Source organism: Hypoxylon fragiforme (assembly GCF_022984875.1).
Source record: "Hypoxylon fragiforme strain CBS 206.31 chromosome Unknown GGS25scaffold_8, whole genome shotgun sequence".
NCBI classification, from domain to species: domain Eukaryota; kingdom Fungi; phylum Ascomycota; class Sordariomycetes; order Xylariales; family Hypoxylaceae; genus Hypoxylon; species Hypoxylon fragiforme.
Window position 1 is genome coordinate 2,768,219 of NW_026054763.1, and position 23,761 is coordinate 2,791,979.

Genomic DNA, 23,761 nt, shown 5'->3' on the forward strand with positions numbered 1-23,761 from the left:
TGATCTAATCACCACTTAGCTCCGAATGCGGAAAGGGGAGAATCATTCTAGTTACGTACATACTATCTAAAGTTCCAAAGTTCTAAAATTAATAAATCGATGAGATTGATACTCTATCGGGGTTTCACGCAATACACTGGCCCTTACATATTACAACCGCCTCACATTCACACACCATGGCAACCGGATCTTCACTATTCTCCCTCCAGGGCGAGACAGCCCTCATAACCGGCGGAACCAGAGGAATCGGCCAATACGTCGCCATAGGTCTCGCTGAGGCAGGTGCTGATATAATACTAGTTCAGGTATGTACACCAGCCATTGACATCTACCACCCCGTTCAAAGGAAATAAATTCCAAGGAAATAAAAAAGCAGTAAAAATAACAAAATAACCCCAAACCCTATACTCACACATCAAACACAGCGCTCCACAGCCTCGACCGAAACCAAACTCGCCATCGAAAAGCTCGGCCGCAAAGCCCACATCTACACCGCCGACCTGACCATCCCCTCCGACGTCTCCCGCATCGTCCCCTCCGTCCTCGCCGACGGCCACACCATCACCATCCTCATCAACTGCGCCGGCATCCAGATCCGGCACCCCCCCGAAGCCTTCCCCGACGCCGACTACCGCGCCGTCATGGGCGTGAACGCCGACGCCGTCTTCACCCTCACCCGCGACGCCGGCGCCCACATGCTCTCCCTCCCCCCCTCGCCCGCCACCGGCCGCCGCGGGAGCATCGTCAACTTCGCGAGCCTGCTGTCCTTCCAGGGCGGGCTCAACGTGCCCGCGTACGCGGCGAGCAAGGGCGCCGTCACGCAGATGACCAAGGCCTTTGCGAACTCGTGGGCCGGGAGGGGCGTCAACGTCAATGCGATTGCGCCGGGGTACATCGCGACGGAGATGAACGAGGCGCTGATCAAGGACGAGGAGAGGGCCGCGAGCATCAGTGCCAGGATACCGGCCGGGAGGTGGGGGGACCCTGAGGATTTTAAGGGGGGCGCGGTTTTCTTGGCGAGCAGGGCCAGCGCGTATGTTAGTGGGCATACGTTGGTGGTGGATGGGGGGTGGATGGGGAGGTAAGAGCATGCTGGTGGGATTGTGAGCTATGGGAATAGAAGAGGAAATAGTGTTAGGCGCTATAGGAGACCATCATGGTTACTACTTGAACATTGGTAAGCTAGCTACCTTATTGCTACGATGAGCCATACCTAGTGTTGGAAGCTAGGTACATGTAGAGCTACGAACAACAAAGACATTATCTAACACTTCTTTCCCCCTAAACGGCGTAGGCAGGAATAGAAGGTCTTTTGCCCAAGACAGCAAGTAGCGGGTCAGAACAATGCCAATCACCTGTCTAACCTAAGTATCTAAGTATCTTTCTAGACACCTAAAACACCTAAGCAACTACCTACTGCATATAATATATAAACAATCACTTAACAGAGGCCATAACCTGCTCCATCCACGGATACACAGACGCGTTCGCCATGGGGTACCCCATGTGCAGCGCACCGGTGAAGAAGCGCGCCTCCTTGGGCGACCCGTGCTCGAAGAGCAGCATGGAGTCCTCGATGGGCATGAGGCCGTCGTGGGTGCCCTGTTTGTTGTTGTTGTTGCCGTTAGTATATAGGTAGGTAGGTAGGTAGGTAGGTTGCTTATCATCATCATCAAATATATAGAAAAAGGAAAAAAAGGAAAAAAAGGAAAAAAAAGAAAAGAAAAACATGTATATGTATATGTTAAGAAGCGGGAAGGAAAGGAAGGAATGAAGGAATGAAGGAAGGAAGGAAGGAAGGGAGGGGTCTCACATTGACAAGCAGCAGCCGCGTACTCGGCAGCCCCAGCACGCCCGTCTCCAGCAACGAGAACTTCGTCCGCGCACCCTCCAGGTACGCCTCCACGTCCTCCCCAAACCCGTGCTTCGTCGCCAGCGCCGGCGTCAGCTGGAACGGGTACTCGTGGCCGTCGGCGCGCGCGAGCCACTCGCGGTCGAAGAAGTGGTGCGTGCCGGCGCCGTGCGCGACGACGCCGGCCAGCTGCGCGCGGTGCGTGTGGGCGGCGCGCGCGGCGTAGTAGCCGCCGCTGCTGAGGCCCCAGCACAGGACGCGCGACATGTCGAAGCGGGTGTCTGATTCCATCCACGCGAACACGCTGTCGATGAGGCGGTCGGGGGAGGAGGGGTCGGATGGGTTGGCGGGGCAGTCGGCGGTGCCGGGGATTTCGAGGACGAGGGCGGCCCAGCCGCGGGAGAGGAACTCGTCGCATCGGGTTGTGTTGTCCGGTCTGTAGCCGTCGAGGCCGGTGAGGAGGATCACGGCGGGGTGCTTTTGTTGGGCTTGACCGTTCCCGTTCATGTTTGTGTTTCCATTGCTGCTGCTAACAGTAGGACTGGGTACACGGACGTACGTCGGTATGACGTCGCGGTCGGCACCCTTGGCGAATTTATGCGGGATGTCGACCTCGGTGAGTGGACTGGGTGACCAGGCAGACCCGGCCTTGGCGTAAATCTTCTTCTGCAGGTCCCAGGCCTCCCATTTTGCGGGGTCGTTGGGCTGCGGGAACCCAGTTATGTAGGGGAATCGGGCGATGCGCAGCACGCATGCAGCACGCAGGTACAGTTTCGACGCTTCCTCGTGATTTCCCTTGACAGAGGCACCGTCGCCCAGTTGATTGAGGGACTGGGCCACGGGGATAAACGCGAGCGTGTAGTCCGCGGATGTCCCGTCATCGACATTCTTGGCAATTAGAGATTCGAAGATGGGCTCGAAGTCTTCGAAGCGGCCGTCGTGGAATGGGTACACCGACATACGACAGGGCTGGCGCCACTTAGTCTCCCAGAGGGCGCGGATGCCGGCATGGTGCGGCATGCGGCGCTCGAACGCCTCCGTGCCCATGAGCCATTGCTTAGGTGGCGGTCTCGAAGCCACAGTTTGTGTCATGGCGGGAGTATTCAGTGGAAAGAGGGTTAGGTTGAAGAGACACTGAAGCTAGAGCTGGCAGATCGCGACGATAGGGGATGTTTGTCAACCAACGTGAAATCGTTGTTTTGGGATTCCTCTTCGTCGTCTTCGTATTCTACGGATATGTACTCGTTCTGGTGCTGTTGTGATCCTAGGCGTGAGAGGTGAATACGACCGTTACGCTTGCGGACTACAACGCGCCGGCTGTTGTACCAGTGCTTCTTTTCACGGACCCTAAGTAGGTTGTCTATTAGACGGTGTTCTATTTAAAGGGGGGGGGTTGCTGTGAAGTGGTGCTACTTCTGTGGTTCACGCCTCCGAATTCAGTGGTGGGGATTGCAAGACATACTCTCGTTGAAGCAAGGCTATATTTGTTCGGATCAGAGCGTTGCGGAGGTCCTGATCAGTCACGACCACGCTTGCATTGCTGCTATGAGCCATATCTCAATAACTTAGGCTTGGTCTAGAGGTGGCTTCGGGGTATGAACTTTGGGGATCTCCGGACGAATGTCCGATTCAAATACAATTTGTGTGTAGGCGAATTAGGATAGCTAAGGCGAGAATGCCGACGAGCTTTGTAAGTGTGATAGCTATGGAAACCCTTAAGTAGAAGTCATGCAAATCAGATTGAATTTGTAAAAATGATATTGGCACTTATGATAATGTGAATCTTTGGCAGCACAAGAGCGAGAGGAGGCTTTATAACCATCAGTGAGATGAGCTAGTACATACCTAGTGCCCAGGTAAAAATCGCACCGGTTATACTGTGTATCATGTGCTCCTGCGAAGCATGAGAATATGCCGTAGAGGAGCTGCTACGCCCCTCATATCTGAGTAAGCCAAGCTTTACTCGTCCAGACACATCACAGTAAGATGCCAAGTTTGGTGACCTACTCGGATTGGTGAACGAGCGACTCGCGCCTCGGAGATTCTCAGATCGAGTAGCTGTCATAATGTTGGTTATCGTTACCGTATGACCCATCAGCCCAAATTAGAAGGCCATGAGGAGCTTAGTACAGGCATTCTCCAAGCTCTACTCAGCGTCGCAGTGTAGTGACGAAATCGTTTGTCTTCAATATTCTCGTTGACGGTTGGCGGCATATTCACAAGCCCCTCTTTCACGTGTCACCGAATATGCTCTACACTTTTTCCAATGCTCTTAATAACCCTTCCATGGGGGGAGGGTAGTTGGCCGAGGTACCCGAACTCTACAGTATATAAGTCTTGTCCCTTACGTATGTATTCCATAATCGCTCCAAGCCGGCTAAACCAATTCACTCAAGCTAAATCTTTGACTCTTTCAAGATTCCGGTGTCAGCCGAGTATTCTAAAGAGACGTTACAGCATAGGTTGGTAATCAGGTATATGTCGTTGTCCAATCCCATCTACAACTTCTCTGCGGCTAAAAAACGAAACAAAAGACAAGCAGCTTATTAAGCCTTACTTTTATCGTTGTTATAGTAATGGGCCATCTCTAGCCCAGCTCTTCGAAATCCGCACTTGACGTAGAAACCTTCATTCGCTTCGCTGCAGTCGAGAATGGTCTTATAGCAACCGACCTTCTCGGCAATGAAATCGAGAGCCTGGATTAGGCGAAGACCTAGCTTCTTGCCTTGTTGATCTTTGGCGACTGCGATGTCCTCTATGTGGCCGACTAAGCCAAGGCTATGGATGCTATTTAGGGAGAGATCGTTGTGTTAGCAGTCATTTCTCCCTGTTCAGATCAATACCTACCCGTATTGGTACGGGGGGTGTCAGATTTTAATACTTGGGCTCTCGAGCCGGGGCCATCCGAGGGAACAGCTTACAATTTCCTTTCTACGAGAAGGTTTCCAGTCCCTACAACCTGCGATCTGGCGGTGTCCTCAATGACAAGAACGTAGTATGTGTCTTGCGATGCCATCCACTGATATCTTTCTGCAAATTGCTCTTTGGTGATCTCGCCGACGGTGGTTAGGACGCGAAGGCAATCGAGGAAACCGGCATCATAGTCAGATACTCGTAGGGCACGAGCTGTGTAGCCTTCGGGGAGGGCAGCAGAAACATCCGGAGAAATGAGGTCGGACGAGAATAGGGCTTGCTCTGCCATTGCGAATTATGAATTGCGAATTGCGAATTGCGAATCACGAAACCGTACGAAACCGTGCGACAAGGCAACGAGTTAGCGAACACGGTGACTGCCCGTGTGTGGCTATGTGTTATGTCGAATATAATTATGTAAACCGAAGGATACCTTAGCGATATGAAATGTCTAATGTGACAGATGATCTATGAAGGTATGGAATAAAAACAATGGAGAATATTGAATAGAAGATGTAAAAGTGATCCGTGAGTGTTCTAGGCTAATTGGTTGATGACGACGAAAACCAAAGTTTAGTGGATGAATTGAATGATGAGAAATTGGAAGAAAGGGAAAAAGACCCACGAAGTGATTGAAAGGAGATGCCCTATTCCTTTTTCTAGCGCTCGATAACGCCAGGTCGTCGACGATAAACCAAAAAATGGGATACGAAGAGTCGGAATTTGGTCTAACTCCTGAGCCCTGGAAATTCCCTCCTAGACCCCTGAATTGTTCTGGGGGCCCCTGAAGACTCCTGTACTATGCCGTACCTCAGCGCTGGTACTACCCTTTAGTACCTGTGTATATTAACTAACACTTAGGAATGGACGGACAACATTAAAGACATAAGGTATTTTAGGGCTAACGTAATATTTAGGCTGCTCAACGAGCTTAATTGATTGGTTCCTACTACTAGTAGTACCTAGGGTATCTAGCACCAACGATAAATACCCTTTAGATCCATCCCTAACGATAGCCGGCCGGGTCTACTGTGTAGCTTGCATAAGAGCTGAATAGCCGGGAAACGCAAAGCTTGAAACTCTAAGAATAGAACATCAAAGTCTTACAATGTACATTCCTACATACATTCATTCATCGGCAGATCCGGATATCATATATATTAACTGTGAGATCAATATTGCAAGGGGATTGAGGTTGGAAATAAAACCAACCAGGACCAAACATCTCAACCATGGTCCATGGCCCATGGTGATGTGATATCTCTCGATTTGACACTCATATAATATGAAATAATACAATATATAACCTTGTATAACTGCATACCTAAGCTTTCACTCATCCAAACAATAGCAGATCATGGATGAATAACAAATTACCCAGTTGCCAATTATACAGCACTACTCTATATTTATATGACAATGTTCAAATGAATAATGTTTTAGGTGCTTATTAATTCCACTAACTATACAGACCTAGGCATGTTGGACATGACTCGGCCAACAACATTGAATGCAACATTGAAGCCTTAGAATGTTATAGTTAGATGACGTGGACATCGTCCGTCTCTTGGTTCCTGCATCCCAATCGCCTCGCCGAGGTATTACAATCAATCATCCCACCTTCGTAGATTAGTACATCAAAGTACATAGATATACAATACTGCAGATAACTTTAGACAGGAGATAGCATTCGCATGGCAGGGATACATGTAAAGCGAAAGAGCATAAGATGGCGACACGTTTCAATGTTCCATGTGTTCGGTGGTAATGCTATGTAGGTAGGTACAAACTTGCATACATGTAGTGCATGTACCCCCCTAGTAATTATCTACTAGGCACATTGTAAATAGTACATATGCGAGATGTACATCATTCATACAATGTGGGATGCATGCAACTTGATGCAGGTACATACATAAGGTATTGTGTACAGTAATTGTTTCCACTGCCCCAGCATTTTTCAATGTTGCCCAAACGGTTGGGAAATCTTGCAGTACTTTTTCCATCCTAGCTCAAAACCTTGCTGCAATAGACTTCCCATAGACTTCCTAAGGAAGCCAGGGGTATCTTGGAATTCATGGGTCAACATCCCAAGTTTGGTTAGCCTAGTTAGATTCGCTGCGACCTTAAGAACGTGGCCAATGACATTTAGGACATTTAAGGGTATTTTAGACCGGACTGTGAACTTTCCCCCACGCAACTATCACATGTAAAGTTTGGTTAAGCAATTACACTGTAACAAATGTACATAATAGTACACTACTAGACCACGAGAGCATCAACCGTCTTTCACGTTCCTGTCTTTCAACCGTGCTTCAATTTTTTTCCCAAGCCGCTTCCGCCTCTCATAGCCTCTTATATATACACCGTCTAAAAGACCTTAGCTAACCCGAAGCGTAGCCAATCATTTCCATCCTTTGGGAGTCATTCATTCATTCTCTCTCCTAATCAGATTCGGACATCATCGTTTTTCTTCCTTTTGGGTCTTTTGCACTTGTATTTATGTTGCATTGCCCTTTATAATAATATCGTCAGATTTTCTCTTGTTTTCTTTCCATTTGCTGCCTCGCTCATTTGCCCCTATTTCTATTGTCGACCGATTATACCCTACTATTTACTTAAATTAAAATATGTAATAATATCCACATTCCCTTATAAGGTAGATGAAGCCTGTTCAATCCGAGAACTCTCTCTACCGTCGTTGTCGTCGTTGCCGACATCGTCGTCACCGACATGTCAGCAGCTACGGAAACGGATCAAAAGGATGCCCCGAGCAGATATGTCGAGGACATCATACGGCGCCAGGAGGCATTCGTCTCACCCGCTCCTGTCACCGGTAGCACACTTCTACCCCGTCCTCTAGCGAGTGCCGTCAGTTTCGCCGCACGATCTACCTCTTTCGCCATCCGCGTCGGTACCTTTCTTGGCAGCTATGGCTTGGGAGCTGCAAAGTTTACGACACTTTCTAGTTTGGAGCTGGGTCGTGGCATCCTCGAAGGGATACTGAGTAGGGCAGGAAGAGATGTTATGTCAAGGGCCCAGTCGGAGTTAGGCAGAAACGATGCTGAATCTATCTTGGAGAGGAGCTTGGAAAGTCTACACCAGACAATGTCTCAAGTCGTCTTTTGGACTGCTACCAGCTTCCACGTCACCGGAACTACAGTATCAACCGTCTCTGAGATATCCCAGCTCTTCCTATCTATCCTCGACCAATTCTTCGGCTCCACCGACTCATCTCGAGCGATTGCCAGCATCATTACCTTGATTCGTCGAGAATTCCAAAACCCTGCTACTGGCGTACAAGGGGAAAAGGTCGGAGTCATCGACCTTTTGCTTGGACTATGTGGTCTTGCGTATCTACAAAACTGGTGCAGAAAACTGACACAGGACGAGTCTCGACGTCTTTCTCACGAAGAAGCTATTTGGGATGTTGTGGTTCTTGACGATGGTGACCGTGTAGATGTTGAAGATGATGATTCACATGCGGCCGATTTGGAAAGACGAAGCCGGGAAGCGGGATTCAGCAGTCATGATCAGTTCCTCAAGGCACTTGAGCAGCATGGTGCTAAATGGAGTGATAGTGACGAGGATGACTCGCCCGAAACTCACCTCAAACGACAAATTCTAAAGACCCTCCCCAAAGAAGCTCAAGTATCAATTACAACATCAAAAACCACGACCAAGATAATCACTGTTGACATAAAGGGTACGCCGCTAGTACCGGTGTTACATCTCCCTGGGGTCGATGTTATCAAGAGCGAAATTTGCAATGCTGAAGATTCCGGGGGAGCTGAGGATACCGTCCCGAATTATAGAGTGGTCTATAAGATTAGTCGCAATCAAGTAAAAAGCACTTCCAATGATAGCGATGTCGAGGAGGATATGCAGTCCCGTGTCGAAGCCGTCGAGGACGAGGAACCACCTCCGTCGCCAACTGCCTCGGATATTCAGCAGCGACTTGATCAGCCTCCACCAGTTCCACCAAAAGTTACACGCCCGACTGTTGCCTCCAAATCAAAAGGACGACCGGGCCTGACAATTGATCCTGGACGTCGAAATCTAACAATTAATCCCCCTCCAGTTAATCAGAAGAGATGCGGGTCCAGTAATTCATCAAGATGTAGCTTGCATTCCCATTCCCATTCCCCCAAGGAACGTCCAATTCCCTCCCCTAAGTTGAGTCCTAAGTTGAGTCCTAAGCTGAGTCCTAAGCTGAGCCCTACGCTGAACCATAAGCTGAGTTCCGAACACGTTGCAAATCAAAAACGTACGAGGAAACCGTTGGAGGAACCACGGCGAAGGTCTCGAGATTCACCTGTGCCTGGCACCGTTTCTGGTACCGTTTCTCCTCCAGGTACCAGGCCTCCAGCGAAGAAGCCTGGGCTAGCCGCTGCTCCTAAAATCAATGAAAAGAGAAGTGGTATTCGAGGGGTTTTGAAGAGAGGCTCTGACTTATTAAACCGAGATTCAAGTTCTGAGAATCTTCCGCCAAGCAAGTCAAAACCACTCGCGAAACCCGCCTGGGGTAGCAATAAGCCCCTACAGAGTAAGTTGCCAGCTACACAGACGCAGAGGAAGCCGGGCACTTCGGAAAGGACTTCAAGTCGTATGTCACAGCGCGAACCCCCTCGAACAGGAAATCGCACGAGCATGAGCAACTTCTCAACGGACGATACTATAGGCAATTCGAGTCCATTGGGATCTCCAACTCAAGCCTCATTTCTGCCCTTACAAGCCCGGCGGCGCAACTCGCTTGTATCCTTGACCGACACTTTTTCACTGCACTCCTTCGAAAGTCGGCCATCGTCTCCGGCGTTCCAGAGAAGTGAAATTAGGCCACAGAGTGGCTTGTTGCAACCAGGATATCGACGTGAATATGCCACACAACCCATACAACCCACACAGCACACACACCATCCCTCTTCACCACCGCGCAATAACAAGAGTGCTCGACCTGAGAACCGAAGCCTATACACTCCAAGCATCTACACTCTAAAAACCAAAGACTCTCAAATGTCATTAGCTCTATCTTCATTTCACCAGAGAAGTGCATACAGCGATTCGGAAGCCGTCGACACACTAAGGCACACTGGTATGGTTGACGGAATGTTTCCCGAATTCCACCTTCTCCGAAACATCACCAGGTATAGCCGCTACGCATCTGCTGCGTACGGCTCGAAGTTTTTGAAGTTCATGGGCATCACGAAAGAATTACCTGTTCTAAAAGCACTTGATGAGACCCATAGGGATGTGCGTTCATTTGCACATCACACCGAGCTTCCCCCGGATAGTATCCTTTTATCTTCATTCGTTGACCCTCAAGGTGGCTCCGATTCTACCGGCTCCACTGATACGGGTATACCTCTTGTTCATACCATAGCACTTGATGAGGAATCTAAAGCTGTCGTACTTTCTTGTCGGGGTACATTAGGGTTTGAGGATGTTTTGGCCGACATGATGTGTGAGTACGACGACCTTGTATGGAGAGGAGAATCATATAAAGTACATAAGGGCATTCATGCCTCTGCTCGGCGACTACTTTACGGAGGTGATGGAAGAGTGTTAGCGACTCTCAAGGAAGCGCTCGAGGAGTTTCCTGATTACGGTTTGGTGCTTTGCGGACACTCTCTTGGCGGAGCTGTAACTGCTTTGCTTGGAGTCAGTCTCGCGGAGCCTGCTTCGACCGGAACGGCCTTTGTCACGGCAGCTGAACCACATCAGAGGATGATAGCTAATGGACAATCTCGAAACCAAACCCGTTCCCACATTTATCTACCACCAGGCAGGCCAATTCATGTCTATGCATACGGTCCGCCTGCTACGATGTCTCCATCTTTACAGAAAGCGACAAGAGGACTAATAACCAGTACGGTTCACGGTAATGACCTTGTACCGTATCTGTCCCTGGGCGTCTTGCACGATTTTCAAGCCGTCGCGCTTGCCTTTAAGACCGACAATAGCGATGCCAAGGCAGAAGTACGTCGACGAATATGGGAGGGACTACAGACTGGGTTGGTTGAAAAGTGGTACAACAACGGACCAACACAGACAAGTGATGAAGAGGTAAAATGGGCGTATGCCGCACTAAAGACCCTGCGTGCAAGTATGATGAGTCCTAAGCTACTTCCACCAGGCGAGGTATTCACCATAGAGAGCACACCAGCGCTGAGGCGAGATGCTTTCTTACAAGCCGGAACGGGCCAGGTCGGAAGGCCCGCAACTCGAATTGTGTTCAAGTACATCAGGGATGTCGAAGCTCGGTTTAGAGAGGTGCGGTTTGGGGCCAGTATGTTGTTGGACCATAGTCCTGGGAGGTATGAAGACGCGCTTCGGCGACTTACACTGGGTATTGTGGACACATGACATTGCGCTCAATATGCTTGTCCTCGTATTCCCTCTTCAGCCTGCTCTACTTTCTTTCCGCCACAGGGCTCTTTTACATAGCAACTCAATCAATCCTACGTCAAAGGGCAAAGGGTGCCTTTACATGTTTCCCAAAAAAAAAAAAAAAGAATCCATAAAAATCCACATGTATAAACAAAAGTCCATAAAGATGAAAATTTTAGATATTATAATTCCATAAAAGCTACCTATCTACCTACCTAACAAGGTAGGTACCTAGGTAGCCTCATCAAAAGTAACGACGCCGGCCGTCCTAGTACGGAACTCCAACTTTTGGGCAAAACTAACTGGGAATCTTGGCGACTGACGACTAGTTAGCGGGCGGTTAAATAGGGATAAATGGGAAAGGCTCACGGGTATTCATCGTGACGGAAGGAGTAGAATGAGATCGTCTCCACGTTTTTTTCTTGATTTCGTTATAGGCGTTAGTAGAGTGGTGTGAGTGATATGGATAATAAATATAAATGTAATAGATAATGCTATTCTACCCACGCATTTCATGAGCCGGAGTATCTCTCTTTCGGCCACATCCAGGAAACTGAAGAAGCTCAAGAGACTTAAACCCCTGAAAAGCCCCCACCTCATAATCCTCTTGAGCTAATACCCCGCGGAGAGCTACAATATTGTCACGAGTTTCTCAAAATCGAGAGTTTATTTCTACAGTAGGGAAAAGGGGTAGAAACCAAACAAACACCAAAAATAATCAACACGAACAAAAAAGAAAAAAAAATGTCGCCCCCTCTGATAACCCACCTCTACACCGCGGACCCCTCCGCGCACGTCTTCGACGGGAAGCTGTACATCTACCCGTCGCACGACCGCGAGACCGACATCCAGTTCAACGACAACGGCGACCAGTACGACATGGTCGACTACCACGTCTTCTCCCTCGACTCGCCGGCCGCCCACCCGCCCAAAGTCACAGACCACGGCGTCGTCCTCAGCGCCCGCGACGTCCCCTGGGTCGACCGCCAGATGTGGGCCCCCGACGCCGCGCGCCGCGGGGGGAAGTACTACCTGTATTTCCCGGCGCGCGACAAGGAGGGCGTGTTCCGCATCGGCGTCGCGGCTGGGGACACGCCCGCGGGCCCGTTCGCGCCGGACCCGGAGCCGATCCCGGGGAGCTTCAGCATCGATCCCGCGGCGTTCGTGGACGACGACGCGGCCGAGAGCGCGTACCTGTACTTCGGAGGCTTGTGGGGCGGGCAGCTGCAGTGCTACCAGCGCGGCAACGCGCCCGAGTGCTTCGACGAGAAGTGGCTAGGCGCGAAGGAGCCGGCGGGGGAGGGGGCGCGGGCGCTGTTCCCGAAGGTGGCGAGGCTGAGTGACGATATGCGGTCGTTTGCGGGGGGCGGGGTGAGGGATCTCGTGATACTGGCCCCGGAGACGGGGGAGCCGATCGAGGCGGACGATCACGAGAGGAGGTTCTTCGAGGCGGCGTGGATGCATAAAAGGGGCGGGAAGTACTACTTCAGCTACTCGACGGGGGACACGCACTTCCTCGTGTACGCGGTGGGGACGAGTCCGCTGGGACCGTTCACGTATGCGGGGAGGTTGCTGGAGCCGGTGCTGGGGTGGACGACGCACCATTCGGTGGTGGAGTTTAGCGGGCGCTGGTGGTTGTTTTATCATGATTGTGAACTGAGTGGGGGGGTTAATCATTTGAGGTCTGTGAAGGTGAGGGAGGTGTTTTATGATGGGGAGGGGAGGATGAGTACGGAGGTGGTGGGGTAGGGAGGTAGGCTCGGCGATGTGATAATCCATCCCTATCGATCGCCGAGGATATGTTTTCAGCTTGCCACAGGGTCGTAGTTGTCCATCGCTTATGTTGACCCAGTTCTTGTCCTTTCCTTTCAGCTAATATCATATAAAGATATCAACTCTGTCCAAGACCTGATGATAAAATCTCCTACCTACATAGGACGGCCCCATCGCTGTCTCTACTTGCTCTACTTACCGTCCACATGTCTTCCAATGTTGACCACGAAGGCGCGGACAATGATGTTGCTCCTCCCCGCCCCGTCCAGCGACGGTCGACTATGCCAGAGTGCGACAGATCAAACAAGGGCCAGAGGATCATTGCTTCCATATTTCCCAGCTGTGTGGTATCATCGTAGACAACTGTAAGTACACTGTCCAGGCCTGGTTTCGCCTTCTGTCCATCTCACACTTGCATTTTATCTAGCTCTTTTGGTGACCTGTAGCACCATGTTCAGTGATAAGCTTGGCAACAACAGGATCGATATAAGGAGTGTGCCACCTAAAGAAAAGGGCAGCGAGTGTGATGAGCCGAAAATACTAGTCGAGTATCTCGAAAACACTGTTTGGGCCATTCCGGTTCGAGAGTGCTTGACATGGTTCGTAAGTTTCCCGGCTTCTTGGTTCTCATTGCACCAGACAACATTTCGCTAAAGTGATGGGCAGACATTTATCACCCACTTCTGGGAGTTCTGGCCCCTGATGTTGAGTCAAAAGCTTCTTCGAAGCAGCCTGATACTGGTGGCATGAACACGAACACCACGATTAAGGCTGCCATGGGATCTGCGACAGCTACTTCGAGCACCTTGACAGGCGAGTTATCCGAAGAATCGAAGAGCTTCAGCATCTTTTTATGGATGCAACCTAGCCTAGAGATCTCTAGGAACATGGCTGCTAGTGTCGAGCTGGGGCATATCGAAAAGTTCATGCAGAAGGAAACACGAAGCGTCGACCAGCGCGCATACAACGAGTGCCCCATGGCAACTTATGATGAGATACGCGCGGAGTTGGAACGACTATCCATGGAAAAGAACATTAAAGAACTAGATAAAGAGTCATGGATCCGGATGGCTCTAGAAGACAGAATCGGCGTGTTCAACGCTGCTGTCGTTATCTTCACGTACTTTCTGCCGTTACAATTCGTTGGTCCCAGTACCGGAAAGGTCTGGGGATCGCTTAAACTTCTTATAGATGTAAGATATTACCCCTCGTAACACATGTTTTTTATGTATATGTCGTTGGGATAGACAACCGGCAGAATGAACTCACGCTAACCAAGACTCATCTTTACTACCGTCAGAGGCCATGGCCCGAAGGAAACAATGAAGCACAGCCAGTAAAATGGACAAAAACGCAGCGGATAGCGAATATGAGCGGGGCGAGAGGCCGCCTGATTATTATAGCAACGACGACGACGATGAGCTGGACGCCAGGACTCAACGGCCGCAGTCTAGCTACTATCATTAAAATGGGGTTCACACTTCCGGACCGCACACTTCTAGAAGAAAATACTTGGTATACCTACCTACCTACCTACAAAGGTTTATATATCTGGAGTAAAAGTAAGATGATTATTCGGAAGGTAGCAAGTCCTAGCCTTGGTTCTGAGCAAGAATTAGGTCCACGATCTGATATTGCGACTAGGTAATTCAACATATTTTCGAGGGTCGTCTCTGAAATTTTGAATCATGATTACGAAAATTTGGGCCTCGAGCTTTAATTCTCCGTTGTCTACCATTTATTCCTTGGTTTCTCGCTTTGCACCCCACCAATATAGTACCCAGTATCTCAGCCGATCCAGCGTTGCCCGGGCTAGGTTAGGTAGGTGCCTACCTAGGCACTTATCAGGCATTAATATCCCCTATACCTACTACTGAACATAACCATCCTCTTCATCCCTGAGTCTTCTTGGTCGTCGTAAACACCCTAAGAACTCTCTGGCCCGCCTTCGTAGAAGTTACATAGTTTGATCCCATCTAAAACCTTCCAAGGGTAACGGTTTAGTAGCAAGAGTAGCTCGTTGGTATCACCCATGGGCTGAGCGAGAAGAAATTCGAATGCATCCGCATCGGGCGCTGTGAATAGGTATAGGTACCTAGGTAGGTATTCAAAGGAAGCTTCACTATACTATGTGTAGTAGGTAGTCAATCACACCTAGTGGTCCAGTGTTACTCGCTTCGGTGGGCTTCCGGCCTACCGTGTAGGTAGGGCCCCTTATATTTTTCCGAGATGTTACCTAGCCTGGGTACCTACGGGGCGTTTGTCTAACGTGCTTCAAAGCCTTACTTTTTTTTTTACCACTGTGCCCACTGTGCTGGGATGGAAGGAGGTGCTGAAGCATTTTTTTTTCTATGCTCCATGGTCGTACAATCAGGTGGGTACCAGGTGGTGTCGGTACTAACTTAGGTGCTTGGTGTAAATACAGAAGTGCAGAGAGTTTGAGCGGATGTTAAGTGTTCTGGTCTTGAAAAAGTCGATGCTGTCCGAGGTATTTAGCCTGGAGCTATGACTACTAGATAAAAACCTATATACCCATCTCTATCGCGGTTTCGCGGCCTCGGTGACGTGGCTTGTGTCAACTCAAGGTTGCGAGCTCGCGTTTTTGCGGGTGACCGCGGCTGCTTTTGTACTTTGTTCGCTATTATATATGTACGTGCGTATGCTGCTCCTTCTCCCGAACCCGGTAGGTTGACAGGTAGCTGAGCCAGCTCGTCACTGATGAACCCTTATGATAGGATAGGTACCAAGTAGACAACACCTGATGTAACGAGTGACTGGAAATAATGTTTGTGTTTTAATGGGGGGGAAATAAGGCGGGAGATATTTAAGGGGTGGAAAGAGGGAATAAAAAAAAGAAAAAAAAGTCCCATGTGAAACACTGCTGATCTGCGGATTCACGACGTTCTCTGTTTTCTGCTCAGTGCTCACCGTTACTTTGCTGCCTGGGTGCTTAAACCCACCGCCTTGGATTGAGCTGATGTTGTATTACAGGTTGCGTTTTGCTGGATCCGGATAGCTAGCGCTTGATCCAGTGGCCATGGAAGAGCCGCAAGGTGTGATACGTAGGTACGTCATATAGGTTACCTGCCTACCTGCCTGTCCGATACTTTGGCCGTGTCCTTCTTTTTTTTTTTTTTTTTTTTCCTTCGTCCCTTTTTTTCAACTTTGCTGCCTGGTATGTATAGTGAGTGGGTCATTAGAAGAGAAAGGCGGGCTCTTCGAGAAGCGCATGCCTACTATGTCGGCAGGCAGGCGGGCAGGCAGGCAGGCAGGCAGCTAAGTACTCGGGATATTCACAAGTGTCGGTAGTAGTCCTGCATGCAGGCTCGCAACGTTGTGCTTCACAAGAACAAGGAATTCACGCTTCGATATATTGAAGGCAGGCGACAAGTAAATAATCTTCCACGGTTGCCTTGCGAGATTCCCCCCCGCCCCCCCCCTCGCCAAGCAGATCACGACTTCGTGTAAGCTGGGGTTGTAGGGAAGAAGCACGGCATGGCTAGCGCTTATATTGGTTCATTATTGTTAATAGCTCAGATGATATTGGATTATTGTAAGAATGGAGAGGGTATGGTAGTATTGTGAAGCCGATAGAAATATAAGTGCGCGATATGGGATGAAGTGAGGGAAGGGAAGTGGAAGGCATGGGCCAAGTGACGTATGAAATATTACCTAGTAATGAGTGATGATAGTGTAGTGAGAGAAATGCACATGTGTATACACACTCCTATCTATTCAAGTACGTACCTAGTACCTTGCAGATAGGTCGAGATGTAGGCAGATAGATAGATAGATAGATGATAGGTAAGTAAGCCGGTATACTTACACAGCCTTGGAAGCATTGAATGCATCGATATTATTCGGTGTATAGTATGGGGGTGCCCTCTCCGCAAGAAAGATGCTCACGGGAGACGGCCATGTGATAGGTTTAATATACTAATATAAGAGTCATGTTAAACCCCCTTTGATGTAACCCAACCCGAGACTAGGACAAGTAGGGCTCCCCAAACCATTAAACGCAACGCATTATCTACCTACCATAGGAGACGCATATGATGTGCATTAGCGTGGACAGCATTTTTGCGTGTGCGTGTGTCGCATGCTAACCTAGGTAGTTATGTTGCACCCGCTCGATTCGCGTGATGCCCGTATCCGTTGTAGATGCCGAGCCGTTGGCGCCCCCCCCAGCCAGCTAACACCGGTTTTCTTTTTCTCTGGATGGTGGTGGGCTGGCACCTATCACGAGTTGGGGCAGCGGGACCCGTCGTTTCAAGGCTCTTTTTTGTTTTTCTTTTCTGGCCAATGTCAGATGACGATGCGATCTGGAACCGTGCTGCAGGTTCGATTGGGCATGTGGAAAATATGCATGGGGGTACTAGGTACCCAGGTATGGATGGTATGGTATGTTTTCGACAACGTGTCTGGGATGGACAGGGCAAATGCCAAAACTCAGGTAGGTGTCTGTCTGTCTGTAAAATGCCACCATGTACGCGCGGGGGAAGTTTTGCTATTCTCGTGCGACTGGAATCATCAATAAAATACCTGACGATCCGCCCCCCCTTTCACATCCCCCCCCCCCTCCCCCCCTTTTTGGGCCCTTGGGCGCCCGAGTTTCAGAAAGAAAAAAAGAGTAGGACACGAAATTCTGTTTGGTTTGGCTCTGCAACATGATTCGCGATAGTTTCAACGTGCAGTGCGTCTAGACTAGGTTACCGGTACCAGTTTCTCTACCTAGTATTTTGCCGTCTGTAGCTAAACATGGGTCTCAACTTCACCACCACCACCACAACAACAACACCATCGGTAATAGCCGCGGCGATAGGATCAGGGGTAGGGGCGGACCAAGTAAATCCTCATCCGCCTCCGAGCCCGCCAACCCTCGTATGGCGCCAGGTCACCTTGACCCAAACAATCACGTACCCGGACGCAACAACAACCGCCATCGTAACCCTTGACCGCGGCAGCCCGCCCACCTCCTCCTCCTCCTCCCCCACCTCTCCGCCCCTCACCACCTCCACCACACCCCCCTGGCCCGCCGGCGCCTCCCCCCCCTCCTCCCCCTCCTCCTCAGACGGCCTCAGCGGCCAGCAAATCGGGATAATCGTCGGCGTGTGCGTCGGCGCCTTCGTCGTCGGCCTCGTCCTCTGGTGCTGCTGCACGCGCCGCTGCGGGTGCACGCGGTACTCCGTCTACAGCCCCAGCAACAGCGACAACGACGACGGCGAGAGGGACTACTACGCCGAGGTCACGATCCAGCAGCAGCAGCAGGAGCAGGAGCAGGCTCCGCCGACGATGCCGATGAGGACGGCGTGGCGCTTCCCGTGGTCGATTCCGCCGCCGCTCGTCCCGACGTATGTCGCGAGGGATGATGGGCCGAGGTGGACGGCGAATCAGGCGGCGAGGCTGGGGGGGAGGAGGGGGTATTGGGGGGGGTGAGAGGGAGTTTGGAAGTTTGAGGAAATGGTGGTGTTGGTTAGGTGGCGAGTGGAGAGCTGCCTAGGTATATATTTGCACGGGCGGGCTGCCGACGAGCTTTGGCGAGGTGAGTACAAGTTTCCCCTCCCCCCTTCCCCTATTCGATACCTATGTTTTAGGCATAGGGGACATGTTGGGAATAACGCTGATCAAAATGCTATAGCAGCGCGTCTAACTAACTACCTACCTACGTCTTGATTTATTTCGGGAGATATCCATGGATTCTAATAGGAGAAGAGCATCATCGAGAGTTTCTAATAAGCCACGCTAGGTTACCATGTCGGTCTCATATCATTTGGTTTTATATTCGCGCCTAATACCTACACTGGACGAGAAAGGAAGGAATATACCCGTTTCCTGGAAGGATAAACTACGTTCAGATTTACTGCTTTACTTGATGATGGTTTTATTCGGCACTTGGTAGCTAAGTAATCGGTCAACGCCCACTTTGTTAGGCATTATATGATGTCAATCACGATTAATCACGCAATGGCAATGATAGCTAGGTACGAGATATCACTTGTATTTAACTCCAACAAGCTATCTTGTATATAATTCTACGATCGTACATAGGTAGGGATCTAAGTAGGTGTTTACCTACCTCGCACCTACACAATGCCTGCCTAACCTAGCAGCAGGAGGAGGAGGAGGAGCACCTAGACAATACTCAACCTTAGGCAGTAGTAGTAAGAGCTGGGCCGAATAACCTACTTAGGAGCATCCCACTCCGACTCGGTGCTGTCCAGCGCGCAGTCCTTGCATCTCCGGTGATCGCACTCTTCGCACTTGAGCGCCGACATCGGGTTGACCGCGCGGCAGCTGTACCGGCAGCAGCGCCAGGCCCTGGGGGCGTGGACGTTGAAACCGGGCAGGGCGGAGGAGAGGTCGCCCACCGAGATGGACATCTCCTCGTGCTCGTAGATTTGCTGCGACATGTCCATGGTGGCTTTGTGTTGGGGTTTTGATAGGCGATAGCTTAGGGTATGGTCTTAATTGGTGCTGTAGTGAGGCGAATGGGTAGAGACTGATGCGATGATGTGAATACTCTTTACCATTGTAGACATCTGGATAGCGAGGTTAATATACTATCTTGGTCGCCCTTCAGTCATATTGTTCGCTTTTGATAAGCATCAGTGCCATTGTTTTTCTTCGCTAACTTGTTCATGACGATGCGCCTGGACTAATTGGTGTTAAGGGGTTGTATAAAACCGCTTCTTTGTTGACGAGATTTCGAAGGATGGCTGTTTGAGAGTCCAGTTGATATCCTTAGTAGTAGTTAATGGATGCGTAGCACTTAGGTACTTCAAGTGTTCTGAGAAAAATCATCTCTTACCCTATACTATAGATGTCTACTTAGGTACCCTAGGTAGTTAGGCATACGGTCGATTTGCTTATGAAATTATTGTTGGTGGTGCTTAATGTATCACAGCACTAAATTGATATACAGATGGTTTGGTAGGCTTCGTGTTGTCTGTTGTCTGGTCTATGGTCGTGATCTAGATGCCATTGTAGCATACGATAGCTGAAGCACGAGTTGTGCTGATTAAGAGAGAAGAATGGTCTGAACAAACGGAGAGCTACACAGGAGTAGAAGCACGCGGACACGAGGTAATGAGCCCCTAAGGCTACGTAGGATAACGGGAATACGCCCAGCTGCTACATCGACCGCTCTCAAGTTTGTAGTCTTTGTAGTTCATTACCTACTAAGTAGGTACAATACCTACATACCCAAGCACAATACCTGCTAGTAGCGAACACCAGAAAACAATAGCCTTTATGCAACCAAGGCATTGTATTCGCTCATCCTCACTGATGAAGTCACAGCCCCTGAAGGCATGAGGACACAAAATCCCGATTGTCCCAGATGGCATCTCTTTGTTCCCCCAACAAAGGGAAGCCAACAACGCCCAAACCGAGCCACACGCATCGTGTTTCTTTCTACATTGTTCTCGAATCACCCAATTGTCTGACCCGATCCCTATAAGTAAGCCCCAAAAAAATAAAAGTCCGGTTCAGAAGAAATCGACCCCCTTTCTTGGACGTAAGTAAACAAACAGCATTTCACGCACACTGGAAACCAAGAGGCACATACATACATACATACCTACACAACCTTCCTTGCTTCTTCTATCCCCGCCCCAGAAAAGAAGAGCAACTCGAAGCCCCATTGGAACATTTCAGCAAAAAAAAAAGTGAGTGAAATGATAATCGAGCTCAACCCCACCACCACCACGATGAAAATCTGCGGCTGCGTCGAGCAGCGCTCCGTGTACCCCTGCGGGCACCAAAAGTCGACATGGCTGTACTGCCGCAAAGCCACCGCCAAGAACCTCCTGAAGCGCGGGCCGCCTTCCGCGTGCTCCTCGTACACGCGCATAGACGCCGCCCCGGACCTCGAGGACACGTGCGGGCACCCGTGCCTGACGAAGCCGTTCCAGTGCGGCGCGTGCGGCGCCCCGAAGCAGGTCGGGTGGCGGTGCGCGCGGTGCCGCGGACTCCGGGGCCGGGAGACCCGCGTGTGGGACATGTGCGCGTGCGCGGGGCATCGGTGCGGCGAGCTCGCGCTGGGGAGGGCAGGCAGGGCGCTCTGCGACGCGTGTGCGAGGGGCAGCTGCTCGTCGGACCCGGCGCGGAATAATAGGCGCGTCCCGATGCTCAGCTGGAAGTGTCACCGGTGCGGGGGCGAGAACCGGTCCCTGGCTAATGCGATGCTTTGTGACAGTTGCAACCATAGTAGGTGTGGGAAGTGCAGGGCGCTTTTCCCCTGTAGTTGCCCGTGTGGGTGTAGCTTTAACCGGCTGGAAAACGGGTCGAAGATGTGTCATTGGTGTGTTGAATCTTGCTCGAAGCAGACCGGTGGAAAGAGGGCAGAGGCTTGATGCTTGGTGGCTTGGGTCTAGAAGCCTGGTAAATGAACATATCTCGATATATAGAGGTAAGTTGCTTCCTATAATACTATAGGTACCTAGGTAAGTAGGTAGGTGGATACAGATTTGGCAGTTGTTTACAAGGTAGGTAAAAATAAATGTCATAGAAATGCGTCTAATAGACATAACCGATTTGGTACCCAGTAGTACAAGTGTTATATATATAGTCGAAGTGTGATATAGTACAAGTGAGATACTCCAAAGAGAAAAGAGAACCGTGACGTGACAGGGCCATTTAACCATCTTCAGTCACAATATTCATGGCCTGGTCTGAACCCGAAAATGTGACACGCCATTTCTTGTTCAAGTCTCTTGGACGAAGTTCGACCTCAATTTCCTCGTCCGGGATAGGAAATCCGGACGTCACGGGCGAGTTTTTCCATATAGGCTCAACCCACTCACCAGAGACAGGCACCACGTCAAACTGAAGTGCTAAAAGGGCCGCGAATGCCATGATCTCAGTGGTAGCATAGTGGCGGCCAGGGCAAAGCACATGGCCACCGCCAAAGGCACGAAACGCCACCCGGTTTGGCTTCTTCTGCCCTGGTCCCGGCTTGCGCGCAAAGCGCATGTGGTCAAATACATTAGCATCCTCGCCCCAATTCGAAACCTCGGTATGTTGTACAGGAGCGGGAATCATGAGCATGCTGTTCTTCTTCAGAAGAGTACCGTCTTCCAGGAGCACATCCTCGAGAAGTACTCGTGGGCCTGGATTGACAGCGCGGTAACGCAGTGTCTCTTGGAAAGTGCTTAAAAGAACAGGACAGGAGGTGCGAATACCGGCCAAATCAACAGAGCAGCAGACATTGCCATCCTGGTCACGGCCATCTTCGTGGACAAGGGCAAGGAGCTCTTCACGGATATCATCCAGCACCTTCTTATCCGAAAAGACATGAAAAAGGACCCATAATGAGCAAGGTGTTGTATTTCCCAATACGGCAAATGTGTTGCCAAGCTCCCCGCGTGCGACATCTTCAAGACTCATGCCAAATAGCCCTCGGTGATGCTCGTAGCGCTTCTTTACGAGTCCAGAGGCAGTTTTATATCCGTCTTTACGCATATACTCTATCATGGCGGCGGCGGCGAGCTCGCGCGCGCGAAAGAGCTTAGGGAATAGGAACGAGGACATCGGGAAAATGGCAAGAGTCAAAAATCCAGCCTCAAATGTTCTAAGATGATGGTCAGGATGAATCTCTGGACCAAGATGAGATACCGGGGAACCCTATCACGTTTCCCGAAACAGAAGAAATGGTATGCCGAGACTAATATCTGAGAGTGTTTGACTTACTTCCAGGCTTCCGCTATGGCATTATCCCGGTATGGATTCAGCGGCCCCCAGACGGCCTCAGTTGTAGTTACGGTCATTGTATGACGTGACCATTCCCGTAGGCCAACCCTGACGGTTCCCTGTGCTCTGAGTGTGTCCATTTCGTCGGCTAGGATCTCAATGGACTTTCTGTTTATCGCATCGAGATCACTTCCGGGTCCCATTGCAGATATGATATAGCGAGGCCAGCTCACACTGAAGCTATGCTCATTTGTTAGATCCTGGTGCATTATTTCAATGGCCTCCTTGCTCATGCCGACGATATAGCCTGCATCGGCAGCTATGGCGGGGAAACTGACGGTGCGCCATTGTTTCTGTAGCGCAGGGATGAGCTCGGTAGAGTTGACGACATAAATTCGGGAGAAGGGTAAGCGCAGAGTATAGATGGGTAGTCTATATTTATTCCTTAATCGAACGTGGTAGCGTTGCCTTTCCCTGAACATACCAATTAGAGGACTAATGAAGGGAAGCGACGTCTCAATGGCTGGTGGTTCTCTTGAATCCTGAGTCAAGTAGAGGAGAAGACGAAGAAACAGGTAGGTGACAGCTACGGCCCCAAGGGCGATGGTCAAAGTAGGCGCCATGACTTCTGAGGCTATTGAGGGAGGAAAGGAAAGAAGGAGAGGAAGCTTGAAGTTGTGTTGAAGTTGGGTTACCCATGATGACATCCATTACCTACCTTAGGTAGTAGTACTATTAACAGTGTTCAAGTTGGTTAGAGTTGAAAAGCGATTACGAGTCTACCTGGAGGTGTTGAAACGAACAAAGTAAGGATGTACTTTGGTGTTGCTGGGGAATGAATTCAATTCGATAAATAGGCAAATTCTTATTGGTTAAAACTCTCTAGCCAAGTTAATCGTAAGCCAATGTTAAAGGCTAGCTCCTGGAAAATCTTCGGAATCTTCGGCTAAACTGCCTAATCATATCTCTCTGTAACTTTACATACTACTAGTAGTAGTAGGTACTAGGTTTAGGGATGATCTTTCTATTTGCAGCACCGTCGTGCAAGGTCACGTAATGCAGTAGCCCGGATTGGATAAGCTTCGGTAAACCAATCAGATCTAATCGCATTTACTTCATTAGTGCTTGGTTAATGCTCCAAAGACG

General features: G+C 50.0%; 10 protein-coding genes across 10 annotated transcripts; 5 read left to right on the top strand and 5 right to left on the bottom strand.

The window, feature by feature from the left end:
* Positions 1-176: 176 nt before the first annotated feature.
* Positions 177-1,085, top strand: GGS25DRAFT_524948 (NAD(P)-binding protein; the record flags this gene model as incomplete). The annotated part of the gene is made up of 2 exons (XM_049264701.1): positions 177-305; positions 426-1,085. The coding sequence occupies 2 exons, from the start codon at positions 177-179 to the stop codon at positions 1,083-1,085; spliced, it is 789 nt and encodes a 262-aa protein (XP_049114219.1).
* A 332-nt stretch (positions 1,086-1,417) lies between these two features.
* On the bottom strand, positions 1,418-3,381 carry GGS25DRAFT_430036 (alpha/beta-hydrolase). Its single transcript, XM_049258650.1, has 2 exons — positions 3,315-3,381; positions 1,418-3,199 (listed from the first exon to the last, which is right to left on the bottom strand). The coding sequence occupies exon 2, from the start codon at positions 2,942-2,944 to the stop codon at positions 1,745-1,747; it is 1,200 nt and encodes a 399-aa protein (XP_049114220.1). The 5' UTR covers positions 2,945-3,199; positions 3,315-3,381; the 3' UTR covers positions 1,418-1,744.
* Positions 2,971-3,406, bottom strand: GGS25DRAFT_524950 (uncharacterized protein; the record flags this gene model as incomplete). The annotated part of the gene is made up of 2 exons (XM_049264702.1): positions 2,971-3,199; positions 3,315-3,406. 2 exons carry the CDS (start codon positions 3,404-3,406, stop codon positions 2,971-2,973), a joined length of 321 nt encoding a protein of 106 aa, XP_049114221.1.
* Positions 3,407-4,398: 992 nt separating this feature from the next.
* Positions 4,399-5,054, bottom strand: GGS25DRAFT_524951 (acetyltransferase; the record flags this gene model as incomplete). The annotated part of the gene is made up of 2 exons (XM_049264703.1): positions 4,399-4,630; positions 4,774-5,054. The coding sequence occupies 2 exons, from the start codon at positions 5,052-5,054 to the stop codon at positions 4,399-4,401; spliced, it is 513 nt and encodes a 170-aa protein (XP_049114222.1).
* A 1,855-nt stretch (positions 5,055-6,909) lies between these two features.
* GGS25DRAFT_505114 (uncharacterized protein) lies at positions 6,910-11,470 on the top strand. The gene has a single exon (XM_049262187.1). It carries the CDS (start codon positions 7,499-7,501, stop codon positions 11,126-11,128), a length of 3,630 nt encoding a protein of 1,209 aa, XP_049114223.1. The 5' UTR covers positions 6,910-7,498; the 3' UTR covers positions 11,129-11,470.
* GGS25DRAFT_505116 (glycoside hydrolase family 43 protein) lies at positions 11,262-13,011 on the top strand. Its single transcript, XM_049262188.1, has 2 exons — positions 11,262-11,470; positions 11,522-13,011. Exon 2 carries the CDS (start codon positions 11,897-11,899, stop codon positions 12,899-12,901), a length of 1,005 nt encoding a protein of 334 aa, XP_049114224.1. The 5' UTR covers positions 11,262-11,470; positions 11,522-11,896; the 3' UTR covers positions 12,902-13,011.
* Positions 13,012-13,131: 120 nt separating this feature from the next.
* Positions 13,132-14,392, top strand: GGS25DRAFT_524954 (uncharacterized protein; the record flags this gene model as incomplete). The annotated part of the gene is made up of 5 exons (XM_049264704.1): positions 13,132-13,280; positions 13,372-13,528; positions 13,657-14,118; positions 14,205-14,220; positions 14,283-14,392. 5 exons carry the CDS (start codon positions 13,132-13,134, stop codon positions 14,390-14,392), a joined length of 894 nt encoding a protein of 297 aa, XP_049114225.1.
* Positions 14,393-17,573: 3,181 nt separating this feature from the next.
* Positions 17,574-18,782, top strand: GGS25DRAFT_430495 (uncharacterized protein). Its single transcript, XM_049258652.1, has 2 exons — positions 17,574-18,467; positions 18,564-18,782. The coding sequence occupies exon 1, from the start codon at positions 17,684-17,686 to the stop codon at positions 18,359-18,361; it is 678 nt and encodes a 225-aa protein (XP_049114226.1). The 5' UTR covers positions 17,574-17,683; the 3' UTR covers positions 18,362-18,467; positions 18,564-18,782.
* Positions 18,783-19,107: 325 nt separating this feature from the next.
* On the bottom strand, positions 19,108-21,461 carry GGS25DRAFT_534332 (uncharacterized protein; the record flags this gene model as incomplete). The annotated part of the gene is made up of 2 exons (XM_049265760.1): positions 20,625-21,461; positions 19,108-19,346 (listed from the first exon to the last, which is right to left on the bottom strand). Exons 1-2 carry the CDS (start codon positions 21,451-21,453, stop codon positions 19,108-19,110), a joined length of 1,068 nt encoding a protein of 355 aa, XP_049114227.1. The 5' UTR covers positions 21,454-21,461.
* Positions 20,973-23,461, bottom strand: GGS25DRAFT_505127 (cytochrome P450). The gene is made up of 2 exons (XM_049262189.1): positions 22,616-23,461; positions 20,973-22,496 (listed from the first exon to the last, which is right to left on the bottom strand). The coding sequence occupies exons 1-2, from the start codon at positions 23,320-23,322 to the stop codon at positions 21,563-21,565; spliced, it is 1,641 nt and encodes a 546-aa protein (XP_049114228.1). The 5' UTR covers positions 23,323-23,461; the 3' UTR covers positions 20,973-21,562.
* Positions 23,462-23,761: the final 300 nt, after the last annotated feature.